The sequence below is a fragment of the Pezoporus flaviventris genome, unplaced genomic scaffold (genome assembly GCF_033815535.1).
Source record: "Pezoporus flaviventris isolate CSIRO_AGI_PZ_B2104156 unplaced genomic scaffold, CSIRO_AGI_Pfla_v1 ptg000090l, whole genome shotgun sequence".
NCBI classification, from domain to species: Eukaryota; Metazoa; Chordata; class Aves; order Psittaciformes; family Psittacidae; genus Pezoporus; species Pezoporus flaviventris.
The window spans coordinates 4,282,930-4,304,841 of NW_026892638.1; the positions used below are offsets into that span (position 1 = coordinate 4,282,930).

At 38.9% G+C, this 21,912-nt stretch overlaps 1 protein-coding gene across 1 annotated transcript in view; it reads right to left on the reverse strand.

Moving 5' to 3' along the window:
• The window catches only part of PIK3R1 (phosphoinositide-3-kinase regulatory subunit 1), a 51,773-nt gene extending 30,886 nt beyond the window's left edge, over positions 1 to 20,887 (reverse strand). The window contains exon 1 of the mRNA XM_061475770.1: positions 20,036 to 20,887. Coding sequence (XP_061331754.1) covers positions 20,036 to 20,369 — 334 coding nt within the window. The 5' untranslated portion in view covers positions 20,370 to 20,887. The remainder of the gene's footprint in view (positions 1 to 20,035) is intronic.
• Between the last annotated feature and the right edge of the window lie 1,025 nt (positions 20,888 to 21,912).

The following is a 21,912-nucleotide window of genomic DNA, read 5'->3' on the forward strand; positions in this document are numbered from 1 at the left end:
CTGGATAAAGCAAAACATTATTCCTAGGGCATCTCAATGACAACATCTGACCTTAAGGGATAAACAGTACTCGGTTAATACGCTTCATATAGCTCTTTAAAGCATCTATACTTCTGCTGTGATCCTACACCAGTAACAGAGAATGATAAGAACTTTTCCAAGGGGCTTATTCCAAAGGATGACCAGCAGAAGTTCTCACCAGCATGACCTTCTGAAGTCCAGACAGTCCCAGTGTATCACCCGAAACACAAAGCATCTCCAGAATCCTCTGAGTGAGGTAGGTACTGACAACATTGCATATAAGCTTGAAACAGGGCATTCCAATCTGACTTCGTAGAAGCATGTACACAACTTGTTTTAACATATGTGGCACTTAATAAGGATAGGCGCAACATTTTCCAGGAGGACAAATGCGTACGTATGTTCTGATTGTGCCATTTATAGTCCAATCCACTGCATCTAGGAGGGTTAGAATATAAATTGAATGTTACTTCATTTTATTCTGGCTTCACATATGTTAAAAAAGACATAGTTGTCTGTCTAAATCAATCCTGTAACTGAGATAAGTCAAATACTTTGCCTAGATTCTTTCCAGGGTTATCACCACATATATGCAGGCAATGATCTGATTGATAAAATACCATGTGCACAGTGAGTATGCAGGAAGTTTAGGGGGCCCAGAGAACTAATTCCTCTCTTCAACCCTGTTTATAAAGTTGCACCACCTGCACTCTCAGGGCTAAGCAGAATAAGGGGCAACAACTATGGAACAGAAGAGAAAGAAGTCCAGGCAAAGAAAATCATCCAGATGGCAGAACGAGACAGAATAAAGCTTTTACTTGGTATAGAAAGTCAGACTTTCTAATGTACCAATTCTCTGAAAAGAAATCTGGGTCTCTTTACTGTTCACTGACACAAAAATGAATCTTTGTCACAGAGCTGCTGCCTTAATCAACAAACAATTCCTCTAGGTAAGACAAAATGAAAGCGCGGACAGAAAAACAAAGAAAAAAAAGAAGACAGTGTCTGGCTTTAAGGAAGCTTAGCTGCACACATAAGCAGAAAAATAAAATCACCAAGCAACATAGTGCAAGTACTATATTCCTTTATAATAGTTTAATAATTTTAATACTGGCTCCTAATCATGTTTCACACTTATTAATGTTTCATGAAGTCCTGTTTCTATTATCTGTTGAAAGGGAAGTGATACTGTCTGTACAGAGAAGGAATTTTGTACATAATATTCTATCAGATTAGACTGCCGTAACTTTATAAATTATGAGCTGTCAGGCACTTTTCTCATCTGCTACAGAATACACTTCTTAGAAATAGGAGCTATAATTAAGACAACAGATGTTCTTTGCTGGCTTCAACTGAAGCACAGATAATTTCTAAAAAGCAGTCTGTAGTTAAGGCTGCTGTAAAGACAGTCTTCTGCTTCCCTCTATGGGTGAGCTTTTGCAATATTCCTTTTCAAACCAGAACTCTGAATTCAGGTTTTGAAATGGCTGCAACTATTTACAATTAGTATTAACATAATTAGAGAAATGAACAGGCCTGTTCTGCAGAAAAATTGCAAGGCTTATGAAAATTAACCATGTTCAATATTCTGGCATGCAGTACACTGCATTATAATGCCATACATAATGCGTGAACTGTTTTGCAAAAGAACCTCTCCCCAGAACACAAAGGAAAGATGGGAAAACCACCTGGTTATTCAACTGTTCTTTCAAAGAGCTGTGAGAGAAGCAGAAACAGTAAAATAAGAAATAAGCAAGAATGTGGTAAAAGATGCCCTTCTGTTTCTAACCAGAGGAGGGCACTCAGTAAGTTGAGGAGCAGAGGGGGCCCAAGACAGACAGCCCTGCAGCTGAACCCCAAAGATGCTGGCACTGCGGCTTTGACACTACAAGTGTCTGGGAGAGGTGCACCTCACCTCCTTTCCACGGTGTAGAGCATTGGGCATGGCTAGAAGCTTCACATGCTTTTCCCAGGGGTGGCAGACTGAGGCATAATTCCCTCTTACCCCTCATTCTCAGGGATCACCCCAAACCCTGTGTGACATTCAGAAACACAGCGGGTAGCAGTGTTCTTACAGTCCCTAAGAGCATCTTTTTAAACCAAAGAACAGGTTAATATCTCTAAATAGAATGAGCCAGCATGGTCTCAGAGTGTGACTGAGGACAGAGAAAGAAAGTATTTTAATGAGCCAACACCTATTTTTTTGTGTGTGTATTGGTGATGCCTGCAGGTTCCCTACCAGCAGTTTTCAGTCAGAGAGATATCAACAGATGAGAAGTAAAACGTTGTGTAGGCACCAACTTACTGCATCCCCACAAGCAAGGGGATGATGACAGAGGTCACAGCAAGGGAGGGACAGGACAGGGTCAACCAAGAAGCTGGACCCAGTGAAATGCAAAACATTGCATGTTACATTCCCTTCTCCTCCTTCTGGATCACTGCTCCAGTGCTAGAAAAGAGCCAAGCTCTGCAAGAACTTGAATAATTCTGCCCAATTCTCCTCAGAGATACTAACTGGCAGTGAAAAACTTACCATTACAGCTTCTGGCAGTGGTTTAACATGAAACCACACATTATATCAAGAAAGAACACATGAGACCGTGTAGTGTGGATAACACAGGTGTGAGGACAAACTGCATGTTCCACTGGCAGCTACATCTTGTGACCTACTTACCAGGTTCTCAGTGCAACCTTCAGGGTTATTCTTATCATTAAACATCCAGATTGCAGCAGTACCTGGAAGTCCTTATCAGAATCGGAACAAACCTGTGATAGTTCTCAACAAACAAAACCTCCCTTACAGGTCTTATGATTAACTAAGCAATCTCTTAGAATTGATGCCAGCTGTCTTCCCACAAACTCTGCCTCATATTTCCCAAGGATATTAAAGCCATGATATTAACTTCTGCACTCTAATTTTTTTTTTGTTAAAACAGTGGACCTCTAATAAAAGCATAATTTATTTTAAAGAAACTATATACAAGTTAATACATTTACATTGTATTTTACTACAGGCACTCTACAACGAATCAGCAGCAAAGCTTCCTCTGTCTGATGCTGGCTATACTACAGAGACACATAAAAAAAACTACATTAAAAGAGCATCAACACCACAAGGTCAAGCACTCAAAACTTAAGGCAACAAAGAACTAAGTCTGCACGTGCAATTTCAGTTCCTGCTTTCACCTCTTTCCACATAATGACATAGCACTTTTCCCATTAAACTACCCTGTCCATTTCAGCACAGAAAGCCTAGTGCTCTCAACAGAGAGAACTGAGGTGAAAAGCTGAGGTTCTTTTTACCTGGAATGTTATCCAGATTGTAAAAGGACACAAGGTCGTCCAATAGGCTCATATTCTCCTGTTTACTTTCCTCTTCAGACCTGATTTTTTTATCATCTCTTTTCAACTCAGCTTCCTATGCAAAAGTAATTCATAAAATATAGTTCAGCTCTTCCTACAAAACAGGGAAGGAAATAAGTACTCGTTTGTTCCTGGCAATCTTCATCAGAGAGAAACAGCTGCCTGTCTTTCATGGGAAGGAATGATGAGGTCCACCTCAAGAGGCACTTGAAAATTTTGGTTCTGGCCAACCAGTGGAAAGTCATGATGAGATGATTTCAGTAACTTCCACAAGGTAAAACTTCACAGACAGAGTTTCTTATGTGGAACAGTTTTTATCTAAAAAGCAGTGACATTTATTTTCTTCTGAATAGTTTGGCACTATCCTACTGAGATTACTAACCTCAACTCCCTTTCCATATAACCATGATGATGGTTAGTAATGGTGCTCCAGCATTATCTGCTCTTTGTAACTGAGATAGGTCTGCTGGATGGCTGTTCACTGTAAGATACTGGGCATGTCAAAACTCTCTCCACAATGACCTGTCCCACCTTGTAAAACATCCCTGTTTCCTTTTATTTTTACTATGAAGATGTCTCTAATGCAAGGCCAGTTCACTTGGCTTGAGAAGCGCATTTTAAATCATTTTCTTTTTATTCAGTCATTGTAATACATAAAAATTCAGGACAGCATGTTGTTTTGCTCTGCAATAATACTTTGTTTTGATACCTTTTTACTGTGGAGGAACTAATGGGATTAAAAATGGCAACAATCCCCCTCAAACTATCCACAGACAAGCAATCTAAAGGAAAAAAATAAGCTCTTCACTACTGCAAAAAAAAAGATAGTGTATTACAGTGCTTGAGAAGTCACGTTGTTTAGATCTGGAAGATTTACATATAAGTACTGGCAGGGCTGCTGGCAGATAAAAGCCAAAAACAGCTCCTTCATCTTTTGGGAATTATGGAAAATATTTGTAAGTACACAGAAAGTTATAAATAATGAGTTTACAGCAGTCACCCAGAAAAGAAAAATGCAAACAATGGCAATAGCAATCCAGCATCAGAAGACTTTTTTATTCCGGAAACTAATGTATTTCAAATCAAGTCTTTGTCCTCCTCCTAAAAAAAAAAAAAAAAATGGCGAGAGAAAAATCCCCATAGTTGAGGGCTCTAGCTGTAGCAACAGAAATACAGCAATGCTGAAAGGCAGTCTTGCAAGAAAGTAAAACTGGGTTAATCCTTAAGGACCATTAAACCATGGCTGATCTGACATACATAGAAAGAACATTATTAGGAAATTCCTGAACTGGATTAACAGAGTTAATCCCACCATCATCTTTAATTTCAAATAAGGAAAAAAAACCCCTCTAAGTCTGTATGTAGTACAATTTTTTTAACTGCATCATACACCTAGCAAGACTTCTCTGCACAGTAATGTCAGTGTTGATTTCTCATCCCAATGTATCTCAACCATTAAGCTATACAAAAAGCACATCACAGAATATGAAGTACATGTGCTTAATGCTTGAACTTAAAGACCTCTCTTCCATAAACCACTGTTTGCTCACACTCCATTGCTGAAGTAACTCTAATTTAGACCTTAGCAGTTAAAATGGTGAATGAATTTCATGGACCTTTGCAAAGCAGTCAGGGTCTCAACTGGCTGGCTAACTATGACCGGACAAAGACCTTCATTTGTGTACTGTATAGCACATTGTGTTGTGGAAATTCATATAGTGCAAAATCTGTTTATAGGAAGTGTGTAAAAAAAAAAAAAAAAGGAAAATAGCAACAAAGATGGTCATAATGAAAAGCTAGCATAGAAAACTGGCTATGATTTTACATTACCATCAGCAAGCCAAAGATTAACTGATGTCAGGATAAGGAGGTAGGGAATAGGATTTTAGCCTCCATTGGAAGTATGTATTTGTAAAAAGACTAAAAGCAAGAGGCAAAGCCTCTCTTTGAGAAAACCTATACATAATTCTAAGCACTTCAACCTGGAGAAATCCTTTTGCAACCTCCTGCAACCCCACAGTGTTAAAGAGTTCTATGGGGTCTAAAACAAAGAAAAATGCGTCCTTCTTGAAACATGCAGTGCATGCTTCCACGTGATTTTTAACTCAGGTGAAAAAGAGAAAGCTGTTATTACAGAGAAGAAGGCAGCAAGGCAGAAGGTCTTTTTATGTCCTCTACAGAGCCTCAAAAGGAGAGCAAGAAGCACTCTGATCTGCTGCTTCTCTTTCTTGCCTCTGCCAAGCAGCTGCCCTACACTGGCCTACTCCAGCACAGGGGGAAACGCTGTTGATGTTCTCCGACTTCCCTGTAGAAAACTAATGGGGACCAGGATCAATGCTCAAGTTGACTGCCTCTGAGCTTAGGGGAGTACTGAATGTATAAATGAGCATGCCAAGAAATACTAATCTGTTGAAGCCAAGAAATACTGATCTGTTGAATATTTAAGTGCTGCAAATGCACAGAGCTTCTACAGGTCACACACATAAAGAACCTCAGAGTTTTTCCACCATCCTGCTCCTGCCAAGAAAATAAGCTAGTCTTCTAACTAACCCATCCATACCTGAAAATATAATGGCACTACCTATCTATACATCTATTTCTGTTTCCACATATGTACAAACAGAGCTTAAAGCTACAGACACTCCGTTGTTTCAGAACGCTGATTATAGGATGCAATAAAAGAAGTAAAAATACATCCCTGACTTGCACAAGATGTGACCAAACATGTGAAAAGGTCTTCCAGCTATGACTCACTAAGAAATGGGTGGAGGTTTGCAAGGCTGAAAAGTTGCTGGCTGGAAGGAAAAAGCCTTCTCCCATGCTAGCCAGCAAGGACTGGGAATTGGCTGCTATTCTGTCAAAAGGCCAGGTATATCCTAATTGTTTTCCTGCTATCCTACTGGGGAGGGGGAGGAGAGAGGGAAATAAAAAAAGGGAAGCTTTACCTGTCAATTTTTTTATTGTGCTCCAGAGAAATCTCTTGGTCGTCTTGCCAAAACAAAGAACCAGAGTTAACTTTTATTTGACCCTACCAGAAGGGAGCACCTCTTTCTTGTTTCATTTTACCTTTGTAAAGGAATTTATTTATTTATTTAAATGTGGGCCATGCCAAGAAGTGAAAGGATGTCTCATTTGACTCCCTGATGGAGAATTCTTCCAAAAAACAGTTCCCTGTTGAGAGCAGAAGGAAGAGGAATGCATTAATTTTAAACTGACCTGATTTTTTGGCTTATGACTCTCCAGTTTTGACTGTAGTTCACATGAACTGCCTGCTACATCAGAATAAGCATCTTTTAACCTATCTGTCCTTCTAATTTTACCCTTCCAAATCTGCACATGAAGCTGGAAGAACTTGTATTTTAATTAGGTCAGCCGTGGCATCTTCAGAGAATTTTATTGAGGCTTTCATAAGATAAAGCTCCTCAAAAATGGTAGATGCAGCAGACAGCTGGCTGACACTGGTGTAACTCACCCAAGCTCTGCTATGCTACCACCAGGCATCTAATTCTTGCAGGACTCAGAACTGCTAAACAGGAGCTGGCCACCTCCCAAAGTGTTATAATATTTCATGTAAATGTGCACCTAATAGCCTCTTTTAGAGAGATCAGTATAAGCAATCATCTAAATCTCAGTCTTGTTTTAACAGAAACGCTTTTTGTTTATTATTGTTACTTTTAAACAGCATTTTTCTTGATGTCTCAGGGGAGCTTGCCCTTCTGCTTCTCTTTTTTTTTTGTGTGTGTGTTTCAACACACCAATCAGCTTCCCACGTTTCAAAGCTTGCTCTCAAACTGAGAAGCCTTAGGAGACAGAGCAAGGCAGCTGGTTATTCCAATGCCAGTGACCAAATGACTGTTCTAATCTGTTCTGCCTGAGGCTGTGAAGGGACACAGCTTGACTAAGAAGGTGCAAAGCTAGAAGTCAGACTTCTCTGAACACACATACTCAACTTGTTTGGCTGTTGCTTCCAAAGCCTTGTAGGGTAGTTTAGTTCTAAACTGACACACATAAAGGTTGGGTTGGGCTTCGTTTTGCTCTGGGTTTTTTCTTGTTTGGGTCCTGTCCCAAATAGCTACATATCACCAAATTGATATGCAGAAATTTAACATATACTGGGAGTCAGTACTGTGGTCTTGCATCAAGCTAATCGAGTCTAAGGACAAAGTTTCAGAGCCAGTTAGAGTGCCCACTTATGCCACAGTCTGACAGTGCTTCATAAAATTTCTGAGCAAGCTGCTTTGGTTGGTTTCATTTGAGTCAGGAAAAAAAGCATGGATTAAAGATTTTTGACAGGCTGCAAACAGGTGACCAAATTTAGTTAACGTGACAGAAAGCTCTATTTTCCAGAACATTAAATTCATACTGAAATGAGCGAACTTCATGCTTTTACTTCTGCATGGCTATCAACCTGAAACCAACAGAACAAATTGGAACCACATTTAAGTCTACTTTTTTCTACTGGCTTTATAGCTTCCCCATGTTTTCTGCACATTACACATTCTCTTTCTCCCAGTATTTGGTCTCTTTCTCCTTCAGGCATACTGTAATCCTGCCAGCCAAAGAGCTTTGCTTTTAATAAGTAGATCTGCCAACTTAAATACCAGTCTCCTAAGGCAATCAAATAATGAAACACACATGTATGTACTTGCACGTAATCCGTCAAATGCCTCTCTAGCCCACTACAAATGATTTTTGCAATTTGGGGTTTTCATAGGAGCATGCATTCACACACTCGGGGTTTTCAAAGACCAAATGCCATGGTTCTTCAGAGTCCTGTGTCTCGTTTGTACTTACAAATCCAATGACCCTGCAATTTATGTATCAGAACCTACAAGACACAGAATATGAAGAACCTAAAAACCACAAAGGTTGTGCAGACAACTTCATCTAAAGTAAGCATCTCCTTCAATTTCTCCAATCTGACCTAGAGGTCTGGTGCCAGACTCTTCCATGGCACAACACTCTTCCTGTGTTTTTAGTTTATCTGGAAAGTTAATGAATAACCATGCCAGGTGTCAAGAATATTTTTCATACCTCCCGCATTAACCATCTATCATCTACTCTGAGGCCACCTTGATTTGCACTTTCTAAACCAGTATTTCCCAAAAGAGAAATGTAACGTGGGATGTTAGCAACAGAGTAATGCAGAAAAAAAACGTTTATCACAGTAGGATGAAGTTGCACTGCCACACCTTTTGATTAAATAAGGTTGCGCTTTACAGCATGGCAGGGTAAAGATGGTTACAAAAGTAGCAGAGTGAAGATCTTCGCAAAATCCTTCCAGTAAGGAAGTTACTGACTGGCATTAGAAAACTAAAATCAAGTTTCAAGGACTATAATTTATTACTTCATGCCTTCATTTGCACAAATACTTGCACTGTGAATAACAATCACAATACAGTGAAAAAAATGCAAAACTACTAGTGACGCACCATAAAAACCTAACCCAAAAGGTACATAGAATGTGCATGCCCCTGTAATGCATATTACTCTTGCAAGACATTCTTTACATGTACAAGAAAGTATTGAGAACTTGAAAATATGAATTCTCAGAATCTCGAAACAAGGGAGAACACTAAATTATGTCACAACATCTGCTGAATCTGTACACTCACGTTTTAGCAATGCTTTTGCTTTGAGCTTTTTATGTTTGGATTCTAGCTGGTGAAGCTGGATGGTATAGGCAGAGGTATGCCAGGAAGATCTGTTTTGCAAGGAATTTTCTTGGACACCAGGTACTCTGTAACTGAAGCCAGCTGTAGTGAGCAGATAGTACTCCTTGAGATGAGTAATGTCTTGCACTATCAAACCTAATGCAATTCTCATTCCTGTTTTTTGTTATCTCAATGAACATTTAAGTGTTAAGACTTAAGAGTTCTTTAAGTTAAGTTCCATCCCCAGATTCAGCTTTTTAAATCGTTTTTCCACATGATGCCCCTATTACAAAGAGATTAACCTTAAGCTCTCTTGAACCAGCGGTCATTATACTAACTGTCTTTTCGGTCTACCTCATTCCTCACAGGAATCATGATCCAACCTTTGCTCCTGAAGATGACTTGGTGTTTGTGAATAGGAAGTTTCATGAAGCTGTTATCAGCTGCATTACTCAAAAAAACAGAAGAGGCAATGAAGAAACTTGTTTCCAGACAGGAATCTGGAAAGGCTGCAAAGAAAAGTATTAAGACTACAAACTAGACAACCAGAATGAAACAATTCTCATTCAGTGAAGACCACAATGAAGAACAAAAGAATAAGCCGGAAAAGGGGTCAGGTGACTGAGTAATTAAAAACTGTATCAGGTGGAACACAATACAAGAAGGTGCATTTACACATATAGATACGAGTTCTAGATGCATAGTTTTGCAATCTTAAAAATGTTCTCCTACTATAGAGTGCAATTTACTGTATATATATGCACATACATCAAGATAATAAAACTGTGTTTATCATAAATGTAGAAATCTGTTACAATAACAGAATATAGAATTACAACTGTCACCATATAATTTCCTCAATTATAAGAAACCCTCATTACCATCACATTAGTTACCAAAACAGGCAGTCCTAATAAAAGAACACAGCCTTGCCAAAGGATCTAGAAGCATTAGGCAAATTTTTCAAATGCATTTTTTCAAACTTAAGAGGACTGAATACAGTGGAAGAAAATAACTTGGTGAAAATTATAGTGCTATCATCAAAAACAACAAAATGTTTGTGTGTGTCCCAAATGAAGATACACCTATCACTAAATTTGCAATTCTTACTATATAATGGACATACAAATGGCTAAAAACTTATCTACATGACTACTAAAGGGAGAACTTTAGACTAATTAGGAACATGCCCTAAATCTATCCAGAAATTATGAGCTCTGTACAGGAATTACTGAGTAAAATTCTACCCTGCCTTAGACCAGGACCCTAGTGTTTCCCTTCTGAGTCTCCAAAATCTGTGAAAGGACAGTCAGACACTACTCTTTACATCAGTGTTTCCTGTGTAGTTTTTGATGCATGTTCATTTTATATGCAACTGATATACTGGAATCTCTTTAGAACAGAGCTAGCATTTGTGCTCCAAACCCTAGTGACAATGGGAATTTTGCCTGAGTGAAATGGGAGTAATAATCACGCGCATTTACCCCAGTGCTGCTAAACCTTGACTATAGGTCTGACCTTGTTCCTTCTGAAGTTAAAATGCATCTTGCCATCAATTTACAGGAAAGTAGAATAGGATCCTGCTGCTTCTTGTATGAACAAGTCTTTCAAGTAAACAAAAAAACCCCAACAAAACAATCATGTATAATATTTTCAAGAACATCAGTACTTTAAAATAATCTTATTTTTAGTTTGCATACAAAGGGATTTTGAATAATGCATTTTAATAATCTGTTTAGAAGAGAGCAGCTCACATTAACAAGCATGGACATGCCCCATCTCAACTACCAGATGATTTACCAGTTTTAGATTGACTAGCTGTTTAAACAGACAATGAAAAGCAACAAAAAAAAAAAAACCACCAAAAAACCAAAACCATTCTCATCTTATTGGTGTGTTCTTACCCTAGATATTTGTCTTAGAGGAAACATCTGGAGAAAAAGCGTAACACTTGGTAACCATCTTCCCCTTTTTTGCTAAACTGTACATGCAACTCAAAGTCCTACATCTTAAATCACTGGGGAAGCCCACTATCCTTTTCAGTGCCAAGTTTTAATACTAAAGATACAAGAGACTTTATCACTACAAGAATAGTCCAAAGCAGTGACTAGCATTACACAGAACAGAAAAGTGCCCAACGTTTCTCTAGCAGACAGAGTTCTCCCAAAAGGCAGGAAACTGGCTAAAGAAGCAAAACTTCATGCTAGTCACTCTGTAATAAACATACTTAAACAACTGATTTTCTAACCCCCCCCTCCCCAAAAGTGTGCTGATAATAACAGGATTGTCAAAGTCTCTCACTTCACATAAGGGACTGCAGCTTACTCCGACTACCAGAAGGGTGATGGAGTTGTCAGCACTAAATTTGACCCAAGAGGAAGTTAGAAAAACATGAAAGTGGTGAGGAATGCACACTAATCTTTCAACCAATGGTAATAAATTATAAATACAGCACAGCAAAGAGAATTCAAACATTCATCCCTCTGTGCCCATAAGGACCCCTCACCGAGTGAAGAGAGGTCCTTTATTTCTAGATATTTGAGATGAAGTTTTTGTTACTTGCTGTTTTGCATATACTTTCCTAACACTTTCTTTATTGACCAGGCCAATTGCAATGACGACTATAAAAACCCTTTATTCTCAGAACTGGCTTGCTCTGGAGCTAAAGGTGTCCCTAAATCTTTCTCTCCATGAGAAAATTGCTTATGTAGGCTAACAACTAGCCATGCTATTCTGGCTTCAGAACAATGGGACTAGATTTAAACCGGCAAGAACAGATTCTAAATTATACTCCAACATCTGTACAGATTCGACACCAAAGTACCCAAAATAACTTGCTTCAAAATGTCAAGGGAATGGCTAATTTGAAAACAGTGTAATATCAAATGAAGAGTGAAAGACTTTACTACAGTAAGAGGCACAAAGCCTTGTCAGCCAAGAGTATCCTGTTTCAGAGTTGCTCTTAAAGAGTGTTGACCCCTCAACAGAAGACCCTCCCACTGGTGGAGACGGGAAGACCAGGAGAACAGATTGCACTCCCACTGCACATGGTGTCCTGGAGCCTCACAGCCCATTGCAGACCACAGCAGGGCAGGTGCCCCTCAAGCGTGAACCAGTCACTTAGAAGGAAAGAGGAATGTGATGGAAGGTTTTGCCATGGCCTCTGTCACCCCTCACCTATGCCAAGCAGGAATATCTCAGCGAGGAGACAATTCGAGGCTAAATTCATAAACACAACAGACATTTTTGCATCTCCATCCAAGCGCAGCACATGAAAAATTGCAAATTAGCACTAGACGACTGGAATGTGTGGTCGCAGGGTTGAACACCCCATGCAAGTAAGAAAAGGACTGCAAATCCTTGTCCTTAACTGGACATTTCTGGAATGTTCCTGGATAAAAAGATAACAAAACCAGACACAACTGTGCAGCCTTATCTACCACAGTCCATAATTAGGAAACTAGTGAATGGAACCACTAATTTAAGCACTTTGGTCTACCTCCACCCAAAAACAGCTTAGGAAGGAAGAGAGCTTGGAAATTAAAAGGTAACTTTGAATTAAGACTTCCCATTTGAGACAGTCTGCTGGAGAAGCCATAGCACACCTTGAAATACAGATCTGCCATGTCTGATATCATTTAAAAGTTTCTTCACCAAGAATAATCCTCCGTGATTATCTGCTACCCACTAATCTTGTCCCAGTTGGATGAGGAGATCTAGGAACCAATTGGTGCCAGCACTAAAGTTTTCTCTCCCAAACCCAACAAATAAATTACACCAATATATCTGTAAATACAACATAAAAACCTGGTGCAGCCATGCTTTGTGGGAGGTACAATCCCTCCTCGGACTACAGATTTCAGGTTGCACTAGTCTCCCTTCCTTCCCAGCTGGTGAGCAGGAGGCAATGGCACAAAAGTGCTTGAACATGCCTCATCTAACGTATCTGATCCCAAGAGGAAGAAAAAGGAGGGAAGAGACTCTTTCAATTACATCAACCTGATGTGTTTAAGTGGAATAGTCTGGCATTTGGCCAGTATCTTTACATTTTTAAGTGTCTGTGTTTTTTTAGAAGGAAGCATTAAAACTTAGAATACAGAACTTTATACAGAAACTCAATCTAAAACCAAAACAAAACCAAGGCAAAGAAGCCATAGGGAAAAATCAGCATCATCTGCGCCTGGCCTGTTTACTGAAAAATACAATAGCTGCTGAAGAGCTTCTGGAAGCTGAGTGGACCAGAAGTAATGCAATTCCTGAAGCAGGTCTGCCTTTTGCAGGAGCATCTTCCCATCCAGGACACCACAGAGTGATCTTCCAGCACAGATGAAACTGGCATGTTCAGCCCCGCCAAGGGTAGATCTCACTTCTTGCCCCCTACATCCACAATCTGTAGTGAAGAATCTCTCAGGCATCAACCTCTGGGAAATGCTCTAACGCAGCATATGATGCCAAGTGTATACAAACCGATCTAGCAGATTATACAAGCAAACTATCTGACAGCTAACTGAACTGTTAAAGACCTTTTTCATCATTCATGTCATAGTTTACATAGCAGTTCTGAAGTACAAGATAGTCTTAAAGGATATTTTTAAAGCGCAGGAAAACATACACAATTAAATCTTTCCCTAACTCAAGGCAGTAGTGTGGTTTTGAAACTCTGTCCTGAGAATCTGTGGGATTTTTTGCTGAAAAACCATCAGCTTAGATAATTATTTTTAAATGCAGTCTTACACAAAAACTCTTACAAAGTAGATCAGTATGTGAAAATAAAGAATAGCATTTTGGTGCTATTCTTGTGGACTGCTGTATACAGCATTCCTAAAAGACTGAACAAAAAGCAGTAAAGTTAGTATAAAAAGTTACACCTGATAACACTTTACCAAAAGACTACAGGCAATGTCCAAGGATGGAGGCTTTTCTATAGGAAAGTGCAAAAAAACCGAAAAAGTAATAGCTAAAAAAAAACCCACAAAAAAACCCCTCCTATTAATGAAACCACAAAATGGGACGGTCTTTCAGACATACATTTTGCTGAAAGCATAAAAGCAAGTTAGCATGTATTAACCACAAATATTACTCTTTTTAAAGCAAAAAATTCCCTTTAAATTCTCTGAAGTACCTAGACTTTCACCAAAGTTTTCTCAGGACTTAAAATCCTTCTCCAGCTAAAATAAATATTTCTTTAAAATCCTGTAACTCCCCTTTTCATTCTTAGCTATGAAAATAAAGCAGCTCTTTGTATTCTAGCCTTCAGTTTGATTTCATGGATGTTCATCACAGAAAGCGGCTTTGGAGCAAGACACAGATGTGAAAGAGTGCACAGCCAGCTGCAGTTACAAGACTGTGTTCTTTCAGATAAGAAAATCTGGATGGCTATATGGCATCACACAACTATTTAAGCAGGCATGGTTATTTGCTTGGGGTGCAGAGTGATACATTCTTGGCAAATAGTTAGGACCATGCGTTGCTGAAACTCAGAAAATAATGTTATCATATGCAAACCTAAGTAAGAACTATTTGCTAACCTGTGTTTTTTTTCAGATGTTCCTGGATCATAGCTAAAGGAACAGATTCAAGATGATTCCAAAGGAGAGGAGCAGGCTACTTCACCTTTGCCTTAAGTCTGCCTCAGGAACATTCATGTCAGCAAGTGGTATTAACAGTATTACAGAAGACTAAAGAAAGGTAAGAAAAGTCACTCAACATAATGCCACTGCTGTAACTATACAAAGGCATATTACAATCAGTGTGATACCAAGCCAGAAAAATATTTCTTCCAGCATCAAAATAGAACTGTCTTATTCTTTCAGCTTCTTAAAACAATATGCGTAACAAAAGGTAGTAATTTTTTAGACTAATTGATACACCTGGAATAAAAAAGATGCATTTCAGCTATACAAGCCTTTTCAGGTCTGAGGCCATCTCGGAGGATCAAAAGAGGGGTCTGTATGCCCCAATTAATACATTTTTCACAGAAATATCAATTGGTCCATTAAAATATTTTTTTAAAGAAGTCCTCTCTTTTATTCTTCGGCGACGATTAAAACACAACCTGGAAGCTGCTAGGTTTGAAGTTCCTTCCTCCCTCATGCTTCCTTCCTCCTCTTCCACCAGCAGGTGGGGCCACACATCAACCATGAACTTGCCCAGGTCCGCTGTAAATGTGCAATTCGTACTAGTACTTGCAAGCATATCCCTGTGCTCTCTGTGGTGCATACAAAGGCTTTTTCAGTAACTACCATCCTGATTTTACCACTGTGAAAAAAAAACGCTCTGGCTCACTTTACTGCATCTTGAAAATATCTTTGTTTTCAACAGTTATAAAGCAAGTGGCAAGAACTTTAGTTTTCATCTGGCAGCTAGAAATTTGACCGGTACAGCAAGTAACATAGCCACAAGCAGCTGGCAAGGCTCTCTGGCAGGAGCCTAACCCATTTTTTCGTTAAAGTCAGAAGCAACCCACTTGTCATAACTGCCCTGTAGTCATGAACTTCTCAACTGCAGCAGGACAAAGGCTTATGTTCAACCTGGGGTTTTTACAATTAATCCAAGGGTTCTGGCTTGAATGGCACATACATTTACCAAATGAGATAGTGACTCATTGCTTCACCCCATAATTTCCTTTTTCCATTTGCCTAAATCGGGAGAGATGATGACTGTTTTCTTCTCAACGGAGGCTCCAGGCTCACTGCATTCCACTCAGTCTTATGTCCCCTAATTTACAAGTGTAAGTAATTTTCAGAAATGCAATCACTGTACTGGCTTTATAGCAAAATTAAAGAAACAAATCCTACTCCATATTCAGTTCAAACATGCACAAACAGTTTTATGCTGTCAGTTTGGATCTTTGTCAAACATTGCATAACCTGGTCCCTGAAAGGAAGAGTTTCCAAATGTTTTGTGTCATTATCTTTGTCTCATCTGCTGATCTGAATCTGTTCTAGAAGAAAGTCTAAGGAAAGGTCTTCCAGGATTTTTTGCTTGCTTGTTCGTTTTTAAGAGAATCTATGTTACAGTTTGATCACAACAAGGAAGAGCTTTGGACTATTTTCAGGCTTTAAACCAGAAAAATGGCACAAAGTTCCACATACACAACCCTTTCAAGTTACACAGGAAGTTGCAGGAAGCTCCAAAACATCAAAACACACAAATTATTCATATAAAGATCTGGTCTGCCCTTCTGCAGTCTGTCCTTCATTTCCAAGTGGGAATTTAGCATTCCAAGTTAAATCTGAAAGTGTTTCTGTTGATCAAGCAAAGCTTTATGCTCTAAAGTCTGCTTAAGATCAGCTTTCACAAACTATGTAGAGAAAGAATACCATATGAACCAACTCTGAATATATGCAGCTGTATCAGATCAGCTGAATTAAAGTGCACAAAACTCAGCTGGACTCAGTACAGCTTACGCACTTTTCATTTTCAAAGAACTGGTTGAGACGGGGATAAATGAGAGGAACAAGCTCTATGTAGCTCTAATTTAAAAATAGCATTTCAAGGAAAAAAAACAAGATCTTTACTGGTTCACACAAACTTATGTTTAGTGAAGGGCATAAAGATTACCCAATTCTGGGTCTCCACTCTTGCAAGTGCCTTGACCCTTCTAGCAGCAGTCAGTCACCCTTGCCTGGTGGGAGAAGAAAACTGGGGAAAAGATAGGTTGGGCCAGTGAGAGCTTCACACCAGCAAGAGGAATTAAATCTGCCTTGCCATAGCTTTGACGTGTGCCAGGCCTGAAACTGCTTCCTCGGGCACTAGAATTCCCGGGGCACTTGTATCCCATTTCCTTTTGTATCTTCTCAGATTAAATACAATTAAAAACAAAAACAAAAAACAAAACACACAAAAAAACAGACCACAAAAAAAAAAAATTCACACCCCCCCCCCCCCCCCCCCCCCCAACACAAATTCAGACTAAATCTAGTTCTGTATCGACATGGGTAAGGGTAAGACAAGCAAAAAGCAACAGTCTTAAAATTTTAGTCAAGGAACTCCAGTACTGATCTTGACTGATAGCTCTGGAAATTTGAATGGGTCATGTTAAAAATCTGGGGAAAAATCTCACCTAAGTGTTGTAACAAATAAATAAAGGTTTTACTAGAACTTGAAACCACTGGCAGTTTTATTCTGTCTCAAATCTGCTTTTAACATGTAAAGAGCTACCTATTTGTAAGTAAGAGTGTGATTGCATACGATAACGGCCTGATGAGCAATCCTGCCCATGTTACTAGCCTCATTGACTGCAAAGCCTGTTCAGATGCCTATGATTAATTGCATATGAGTACTGCAGCATTATGAATACTGGCAACACTGTGCCTAAACATTTCAAATTTGATCTAATACAAAACAATCTGGACATTGATGAGCAAGTGCTGAAGCTTATCAAAGCCAGGCAAAAAAAAAATGCATTCAGAAGAAATCATTCAGTATTAAAAAGTATTGCAATGGTTCCCAAGTATTTTCTTATAAATAAATCTATGTATTGATTAAATTAAAAGAATTCATAGAATCTCAAATTAAGTTTCTGATATTCTCATTCAACATACACACAACAGGGGTACATTCAGAATTGACTCTTCACAGAATGAAGAACTAAATGGATTACAAATAACTGAGGTACATTTAAGAAGTCTGCTTCCAGTTAGCCATTAATTTGTCATTTTGATTTACAGCAGTTTCAAATCATGAAGTACTGAAAATGTAAACTTGACTGCATTTGGTCATGCAAGTTTCATACTAGGCATTAATTTATTTGAAATATACTCTAGGGGTGTAGAGAGAAGTGTCATCCTGGGAAGAATCTTCTGGCCCACTGCCCATTATGTTGGCTGCTGGACAATATTAACTGTCCTATTCCCTGCACCAAATCTTATATACAAATATAATGAAGCCATCTTGAAAGTGAAACGTACATTGCTACATTATTCTTTGTCCAAAATGTATTTCCAGTTGCACCTCTCTTTTCACCCTAGGTATCATTCTGTATCATTCTGCTTACTTACAAGTATCACCTTTGTTTTTTATAATGCTCTTTTGGTGCAATATTTCCCAAATTTGCTTCTAAGTTTTAGAGCACTCTCTGCCTTTTTACTGTAAAGTAAAAAGATATGTAAAGAGACCAGTTATGTATGTTTTAAGTAAACATACATTACTTTAAAAGTAATTAAACCTAACTCTTGAACTATTTGGAGTTCCAATGTCAATATTTCCTCCAATCCAGTTGAGGGGGCTCTAATCCTAGGGTATTACTGACAGTGCCTATCCTTTTACATGAACCTTAAAATCTTTAATTCAAAAGGAGTTATATGAACTTAGCTAATTTTTTTTTTTTTTTTTGTCAGAAAAAAAAAAAACCAAGGCTGGATTGTAAGCTGATTCTTAAACATTTCAGAGCATGGTATGATCATGTGTGTAGACTTCGATTGCCAGTTGAATTAACACATTTTCTTGTTTCAAATCCCCACAGTCCCAAACTATTAAAAATAAACATGTTGTATATAAACAGTACTCTGCCTAGAGGCAATTTCAGTTTAGGAGAGATCTAGTCACTAAGGACTGGGGGCACTGTCTCATCCCAGAGAAGTAGAAACGTCTACATGTAAGCAAGGCTCCCCAGATCTGTAGCAGAATTTCCCAGAGTAACTCCCAGCAGCTGAAACTCACATAAATGTTGGTTACAAACACAGCTCTGGGGCACGCTTGAAAACTTCAAGATTAACACCAGGATTTCCCAGCACAGTGCTGTGGCCAGCTCACAGTGTGGAGCTGTGGAGTATCAAGCAAGTACGAGTACAGAGCCCAAGCAAGTTACAAAACACTACTTTTACATTTGAAGCAGTAAAAGCATCAAAGCCTGGGATGCTGGTTACTTCACCACAGCATGCTCATGTAAAGAACACCATTTTCTTTCACCATCTGCCTCGCAAAGCAGCATTGAGGTGTCTATCCAAATAGCCACATTTATTCTGCAGTTACATACAATGGAGGCAAACATCTCTGGTTTAAGAAAAAAAGTCAATGTTACTTAATGGAACATACTAATATACAAGGAATGATCAAAGAAGTAACAGTGTTTCCTTTAAAAAGCAAATAACCCATTTTCAGAATTAATCTAATGTGAAACCATGAGACTTAAGACTAGAGGCTGAGGACTTAAGAAGCAGGGACGGACAGTAAACCTACATCCCCATCTGCCTCCACCTTCATTCTATCATCAGTGTACACCCAGACATTAGACACTTACAGGCAATTCTTGCATGCTTAAAGACACTGCTTCATATGCCAGTTCAGATTTAACTTTTTATCAAGCCCTCATCAACCTAGAAATGCTTCTCCCAGGGAAGACTCTTCTATTAACAGAAGAGTTCTATCAAATTCTGAGGATTAGAAAGCAATATATGTTTAAACAAAGGAAATATCTTTGTTTTTTCTACTGCATGCCCTACTGTCCAAAAATTTTGAATCTGATTTTCTCTTTATCAGTCTGATTTTCTCTTTATCGCGATTCCATTGTTCATTTTTAAATACCCGGTCTTACCTTTAAATGCCACAACTTAACCTCCATAACAAAGGGCATATTTTTTGTTATTAGCAAGAGGTTTATGATAGGAACATTCATACTGTCAGATTCACCAAGAAGTGTCTCAATAGTGAGTTTGATGAACCACAGAAGGAAATGCTTCCATCAGCTTCTCAGAAACCTAAAATAAATGCTTATTCTCCATTTAAGTCTTTACAGTTGTGAATTATAAGCATACTTTCCAACCTGTGAGATGTACGATCTCTGTGGTGCCTGAGACAAAGCACATTAAATTACAATGTGTGTGAGATAATTAGTATGAAGTAGAAACAATTCTTAATTGACTGATGAGCCATGCATTAAAAAAGCTGACCAGCAGGTGTCAAACACAAAAATGTAAAGTCAGACAAGTGCATGAAACAAAAATGTTTGAAAAACATGGGGACACGAACACACACCTTCTGAGAACAGTACTGACCTTGTTGCTCACTTTCGGCTTCAACTTTTGCAGGACTTGGTGCTACAGGAAGGGGTCGAGGAGGACGAGGCTTCGGAGTTGGGGGGGATATTTTTTTTCTTCCAATGTACTCTACGTAAGTTCCTGGGAAATCCCCCCTCTCCCCTGTGGTTTCATTAAAGCCATTCAACCAGCCAATTTCCTCAGGCTTTGCTTCTTCCCCTTCACTGAATCCAAGTGCTAGTAAGGTACCTTTATTCACAGTTAATATATCTCCTAAGTGCAAGTCAATGTCTTCTTCTCGCTCTTTTCTGTAGTCATATAAAGCTCTGTATTGATATCCTTCGGCACTCATCTTGGCAAATTATCTAACATTAAAAACTTAAAGTATCAAAATGCAATTGTCCAGTTATATTTTTATGTACAGAGAGATTCAAGATTTATTAACTGGGATAGTAAAAATGTCAATAGCAATGTCCAAGTAATAAAATCCACCAGAAAATCAAAGAGCACCAGAATCTGTCATTTCACTGCTGATGTTTTTACTGATGTATTTATTCTAAGTCAATGATTGTTGCAGAAGTATGTGAACCACTTCTTCTATGTATAGCAATATTCTTCCAGTCAGTTCCTTTTCTGGTCTTGCTGGCACTTCTGAGTCTCCGTACTCAAGGTCAGCTGATTCTTGTAGCTGGTCACACCTTCTTAGATGGACTTGCCACAGATTGCCCACATACCTTAAATATTCTGCCACTGAACTCTCCACATATGCCTTGCCTGGAAAGAGAAGAGAAAACTGGTGAAATGGTTTCAAATTGTCTTGAACTCAATTTTCAACTTATGAGAAGCTTTTTGCAACCCTGGAAGAGGTTCTGCCTCAAAGAAGAGCCCTAAATAACAATAAAATAAAGCAGTTTCACAAAAAAAATCTGCCAGCTAGCGCTTGTGCCTTTAGAAAGGATATATGCCCAATTACTTGAATCAGATTTGCACTCCTGCAATATGGCTTATGGCTACTGAAGCCTCAGAGTGAGGGCTAAACCCTGGAGCTATCCCTCCAGTGCAGTATCTAACCTGGCAGGAAGATCTTATCTCCGCGAAGACACATGACCACTTTTCCCCACAAGAGGTCTCCCAGGAAAGAGGAGGAGCTCACTGTAATTAGCGCAGACCCTCCCAACTGGGTTATTCAGAATAAGCACCACTGCTGCTTATACAGAAGGTGAGGATGGGTAACAATCCCCCATCCCAAAGCCTATATTCCGAAAACCTATTGGAGGGACGGTATTTTCATGACCTGCAGGAGAACCCAGAAGTCCAAAATGCTTGCATGAGTATCATATTTATTTTTTCTTAAAAAGAGTGTCTTCCCCATTCCCCCATCTTCCTGATGTTTTTAAATGTGTTTATGGTGTAACAGTAGACAAACAATCAGCAACTGAAATGGGCACACCCCGACCACCTAAGCAGCACTAGCAGGAGGGAAGTATCAGGGTGTATGCTTAAATTACACTGAAGGCAAGAGAACACAGGCCTGAACATTTGACTCAAGGTTGCCCGACCATAAAATAAAAAGGAAAAATACGACTAAAAAAAATTTAGAAAACAGTGGCTTAAAGAATATAGAACAGTGAAAGTCTTCCTAAACGTTATTTAAACTGTCACTAATTCTCACCTACTTAAAAAGACAAGCCCAATCATAATCTGAAATGCTACAATGGGAACCCCGAAGTCCTAACTACTCAAAGATGCACTGAAACTCCTAATAAAAGACCCAAGTGGGCTACACAATACCAGCAGGTAAACTACTGACTGTATACTGTGTACTTAAGTGTACAGAAAGATGGGAGATGGGAGAGACACTCTCTTTTACATTGCAAAGGGACACCAGTAGATAG